Source organism: Nematolebias whitei, chromosome 18, assembly GCF_014905685.2.
Source record: "Nematolebias whitei isolate Nwh7 chromosome 18, NemWhi1, whole genome shotgun sequence".
In the NCBI taxonomy this organism is placed as follows: domain Eukaryota; kingdom Metazoa; phylum Chordata; class Actinopteri; order Cyprinodontiformes; family Rivulidae; genus Nematolebias; species Nematolebias whitei.
The window spans coordinates 3585101-3591100 of NC_056515.1; the positions used below are offsets into that span (position 1 = coordinate 3585101).

Below are 6000 nucleotides of genomic sequence, written 5' to 3' on the forward strand. Positions count from 1 at the left end.
CCGATCCTGCAGCTCTTTCATGAATCAGACAATTGTGTGTCATGTCCAATCTTATTTTGTAAAACTGCGATAAAGTGAGTCCGTGATAAATGAACCGCGAAGTAGCCAGGGACCTGTATAGCGATAACTACACAATATTTGTTGAGTTGCTTTATTTAAAATTTGCTTCTAATCACTGTAAAAATATCAAATTGAATATTATCATGCAATGAATGGTCTTGTTTGTTGCTGTAATAATTTATAGCCAATATTTGTGACTAATATTTGTGTTGTTTTTAGTTGTCAACAAAATTGCAACACATTGAGTTTAATTTCACTTTAATTTCACTTCACCACTTGCTCAAGCCGAGATTGGATGCTTCCCTCCCTCCCTTTCCGCTTTGCTGCTCTGTCTGTCTGTGAAACTGCTTCTGAGACTCTCTTGCATTTCTTCCGAACCATAATTATGGACTTGTTCTGACCAGTTGGTCCCTCAACTCAATTTACAGCATTTCTTCGAAGAGAAGACAGGCTTTGGGCGAGCCGATTTGCCCTGTTGGCACGTACACAGCTGGATATCTCATCGACTGGAAGACTTGATGATGTGTCTATCTCTGCTGCCATTTGTGGAATTTAAGGACGCATATTTAATTGGATTCACGATAACTGGTTCCTGCTTTTTGGATTCAGCTGGTCCTGGTTTTTATCTACAATCAAGGAAGTCGTCAGCAGCAAATTTGGACCCGATCACGCTGCTTGCCTTTATGATGGTTTGGTTTCATGTCTCGAGTACCTGGACTCAAATGCTTTGGGCTGAATGGATCAGATCTTGGGGAATTTTACTCAGTCATGTTCCATCGGTGTGGCCATGTTATTTTGGACATTTCGGAACCGAGTGGACCAAACACAGACTCAAGGCAGATGTCATTAAGTTCTGCCTGTCCCCAAAACAACGGTGTGTTCATCTAAATTTTGGTCACCTTGGTGTCCTTGAAGGCCACCTTATCTGAATTTCGCCTGGAGAAAATGTGATCTGACGCTCACCACCCCCTCCCTGAGGAATTTCCAACTGATAACCAGATGAAACCCAGCTGAAAAAACTTTGTGTCATCATTTCAGGACTCAGGATTCTCATGGGTTATTCTTGGCCATTCCTCGACATACCTCGAGAATGTTTATGGATCTCACCGGAGGACATTGACTGATTACAGTGACCTCGAGAGCATCTATAAGCGTTGTTGACCGCTCTCGTCTCTTCCTTCTTCCTGCTCTGCTCTACTGCAGAATGTCTACGTAAATATGTGCTTGTTTGTGCGAGGTGTTTTTTCAATATTAGGGGTTTTTCTCAGCCAAGAAAAAAGTCTGATAGGATTTTTTTTTTACCTCCAATTCCTACATGTGTCCAGTTAACCACTGTTTTTGTCTGTCCAAACAGGTCTCACTTGTAAATGAGTCTTCGAGGCTCAATGTGATTTATCTGTTTAAATAAAGGTTGAATGAAAATTGAATGAATGAAAAATTTAAAGTATTGCCAATATTTAGTTTAAAAATATTTACTGATCTGAGAACAACAGCACTCAGGTTATTCACATAATCTTAAAGCTTGTTTTACAGACACTGTTGTTCCAGGCTGCTCCCTCCATGCTGTCGTTTAACATTTTTTGTTATCTTCAAGGTCAAAATGACCCGGTTTTAAAACGAAGGCCTCTGGAGATTTTAACCCCAAGACTACAGGGAGGTAAGGAATATGTTTCCTGCTGATGTTTGTAAAGGAAGAGGAAATAAAGCAATGCACTGCATACCATCTGAATGGGTCGTGACTCTGACGGTCTCAGAAGTGGTTCCTGGTCCATAACGGTTGATAGCCAGAACCCGAATGGTATATTCTGTGAACTTGTTGAGTCCGTCCATCTTGTAGTTGAGTCCGCTGACCTCCACACTCTGAACACACAGCAAGACCACAGATTTTATAACTATTAATGATATACTGTTCCCCACACTGTTCAGAATAAACTCAAGCTAAGTTTTGGCTCAAAGTGGAAGTGGTTTGATGTTTCTACAGCCATTGTGTTATTTTATATATTTTATGTTTTATTTTACCAGCAATTATAACTGTGAAAAAATAATTTTCCTGATTCCTGCTATTTTTCACTTTTTACCTCACAATTGAACAAAGTGATTATGCTTTCAGAAATTATGCAAAAACTGTGGACAAAAAGTAAAAAGTTTTCATGTTCCGACCGTAACTGAATCTTTTTGGTGAGCATGATTTAAAGGTTTCAGTTGAACATTTCCAGATGTTTCTGTGGAGTTCAATATGGTCAAACCTCAGCTAGAGACATTTGGTGCTAAATTCAACGTCTGATTGTGTTTGTACAGTACACAGATACAGATGGGGCTCACCTGTTCTTTCCCTGACGGGCTCTCGGTCCACAGCAGTCTGTAGCCCAGGACAGGGCCATTTGGAAAGCCTGGGGGCTCCCATCTCACCTGGATGGAGGTTGGAGACAGAGCCAAGGCTCGAAGAGACTCCACTCTGCTGGGAACTTGAACTGTAGAGACACACAGAGACAATCCACTGCTCATACTCACATAAACGACATGAAACATCAAGAAAGGAGTTTCTGTTGACTGCAGCAGCAAACTCTGCCTAAAAACTTAAATTTTTATTTTGGATTTAATTTAAGTTCCATCAGGTCTTTTTATATTGAGAAGTTCCCTTCTTTTAGTTGATGTTTAGCCTTTTTTATTGTACTTGTTTGCTTTTTATTTGGAATTTAACTGTATTTGTTAAATTGATGGCTGTTTTTATCAAACTTGTGAAGTACTTTGGACAGCTTTGTTGATTTCAACATTCAGGTCTCATGAGGAAATAATCTGCCACGCATGTAGTATTTTTCGTAATTTTTTTTTTAATATGTTTTCATGTTGCCAGTAACAAATGACCCTTTCTGACAAAGTCTAAGCATCCTTAAAAATATTATTATTGTTTTAACTCCATCCCTTTATTATTTATTAATATATTAAATCACTAGGTAGTGCTTTGCTGTTTCCTACACAAATGGCTGCCAGAGGCTGTAACTTGCCAATAAAATTTCCTTTAAGGCTTGCCGTTGCTGTGAGGTTTTTCAAAAACTGCCTACAAATAACTAAATTATCAATTAAGAAAATAATTTTTGAGTTTTGCCGAACTAAAGACATTTAAGGTGCTAACATTTTTAAAAAAGTCCTTTGAAACTTTTTTTTCTCCAGACTGAAATAGCCCTAAAAGTTTGACATTTATTGTGGACAAAATATTAAAAATAGTATTTTTAAAGAGTTGGCCAAGGTGGTGAATTTTAATTAGCACTTATTGTATACGTTACTGGAACCACCTATTTTCACTTGTGTAATATTGCTAAAATTAGAAACATCTGATCTAAAAATGATGCAGAAAAACTGGTCCATGCATTTGTCACGTCTAGACTGGACTATTGTAATGGTTTATTATCTGGGTGTCCAAATATTTCTTTAAAACGTCTTCAGTTGATCCAAAATGCTGCTGCCAGAGTCTTAACTGGAGTTATTGGGAGAGATCATATTTCTCCAGTTTTAGTTTCTCTCCATTGGCTCCCTGTCAAGTCCAGAATAGAATTCAAAATCTTAACCTACAAAGCTCTCAACAACCTGGCTCCATCTTATATTACAGATCTTATTGTTCCATATTTTCCTAACAGAGCACTTCGCTCTCAGACTGCAGGTTTACTTGTGGTTCCTAGAATTTACAAAAACAGAATTGGAGGCAGATCTTTCAGTTATCAGTCATCAGTCAGCACTGAAACTGCTCTACTCAAGGTTTTTAACAACATTCTCCTATTCACAGACGCTGGTGATTCTGTGCTCCTTCTCTTACTGGACCTCACATCTGCCTTTGATACAATCGACCACGAGATCCTCATTGCGAGGTTAGAGCAGTGGGTGAGAATCACTGGGTCAGCCCTCGAATGGTTTAGATCTTACCTCGCTGACAGTTCCTTTTGTGTCTCCATCAAAGATTTTAGTTCAGCCTCGGCAGCGCTTAAATGGGGGGTACCGTAAGGGTCCATCCTTGGTCCTCATTTATTTTCTTTATACCTGCTGCCACTAGGTGCTATTTTCAGGAAACATAACATACCTTTTCATTTCTACGCCGACGACTGCCAAATCTACTTCCCCCTCAGACTCAACGGTACTCGCTCTATTCAACCGTTACTGGACTGCCTGGCTGACATCAGAGATTGGATGGCTTTAAATTTCTTGAGTTTCAACGAGAAGAAATCTGAAGTTATGCTGTTTCCTCCCAATGACACTATCACCAACCACTGCATCGACCTATCCGTTCTGTCACCGTTAGTGAAACAAAGAGTCACTAATCTAGGAGTGATACTTGACCCTTCTCTGAAACTCAATCATGTAAATATGATTGTTAAATCCTGCTTTTTCCAGCTGAGGCGACTGTCTTAAGCTGAAGCCCATATTGTCCAAAAATAACCTGGAGACAGTAATTCATGCATTCATTACATCCAGGCTCGACTATTGCAACTCACTCCTTTTTGGTATCAGTCAGACCTCCATAGCTAGACTCCAACTGGTCCAAAATGCAGCAGCCCGGTTTTCGACCAGCACAAGCAAAAGGGAGCACATTACACCTGTTTTGGCCTCCCTACACTGGCTTCCGGTTCACCTTCGAATCAAATTCAAAATACTCTTGTATGTCTATAAATCACTAAACAGCTCTGCCTCCTCCTATCTTACTGATCTGCTCCAGCCGTATGTCCCACCACGTTCTCTCAGATCAGCAGACCAGTTGCTCCTAACAGTCCCAGGAACCCGTCTCAAGCGCAGAGGTGACAGGGCCTTCTCTGTAGCAGGCCCAAGACTTTGGAATGAGTTACCTCTGCTGGTTAGACAGGCCCCCTACCTCACAGTTTTTAAATCTCGCTTAAAAACACACTTCTATTCCCTGGCTTTCTGCACTGTGTGATCTGTGCTGAGTCTGTGTGCATCACACTGTGTTGGTCATGTTGCAGTTGTTGTTGTTATCCATTATTGTTTTTGTTGGTTTCTACTTTTTGGTGTCCTGTTATGTAATCTGTTGCTGTGTGCTTGTTCTGTTTGTCCCTATACAGCACTTTGGTGTGCTTTGTCACTGTTTAAAGTGCTTTATAAATAAATTGGTATGGTATGGTATGGTTATCAGGCTCTTCTCTTATGGAACCAACTTCCAATCTCTGACCATGAGGCTGACACATTATCCAGTTTTAAAACTAGACTTAAGACTTTCCTTTTTGCTAAATCCTATAGTTAGGGTCGGCTTGGGTTTCCTGAGCTGTCCCTTAGTTATGCTGCTATAGGCTTAGACTGCTGGAGGACAAACTGACCACACTTTTCACTCTGCTACTGTCTTTACTTACTCTGCTCAACCTGTTTTGTATTTGTAATTATTTTTTCTATCCTTAACGTGTTTTTTTTTTGTCTTTCAGGTGCACCTGGACCTATACCTGGACCTACTATTCTGTGTTCGTCTGTCTCTCCTTCCTGTCCTCTCAACCAGCCGGTCAAAGCAGATGGCCGCTTGTCCTGAGCCTGGTTCTGCTGGAGGTTTCTTCCTTTTACAGGGGAGTTTTTTCTTTCCACTGTTGCCACTGTGCTTGCTCAGGATGGGAGACTGCAACAAAGCCAAGATTCAACTTGTCTGCTGGATTCCTTAGATAGAGAACTTTACTAATTGGCTTTTCTATGTTTGTGAATGTTCCTGTAAAGTGCCCCGAGACAACTTTGTTGTGATTTGGCGCTATATAAATAAACTGAATTTAATTTAATTGAATTGTCATAAAGACCTTCTGAAGGTTAAAATGCTCTAACAATAAAAGTGACATTGGCATAAATAAACATTGTGGCTCTGATGGAGCTTGTGGTGGATGCTCCTACCACCACCACATCGTGTTAGTATTTATTTTTTCTTTATATTAGTTACAGCTTATAGTCTGTTTAAGTTGGTCA

At 40.1% G+C, this 6000-nt stretch overlaps 1 protein-coding gene across 1 annotated transcript in view; it reads right to left on the reverse strand.

Annotated features, from left to right (window-relative positions):
* The window catches only part of dcc (DCC netrin 1 receptor), a 506882-nt gene that overhangs the window by 315984 nt on the left and 184898 nt on the right, over positions 1-6000 (reverse strand). The window contains exons 8-9 of the mRNA XM_037692532.1: positions 2383-2531; positions 1782-1920 (exon numbers count right to left, since the gene is read on the reverse strand). Coding sequence (XP_037548460.1) covers positions 1782-1920; positions 2383-2531 — 288 coding nt within the window. The remainder of the gene's footprint in view (positions 1-1781; positions 1921-2382; positions 2532-6000) is intronic.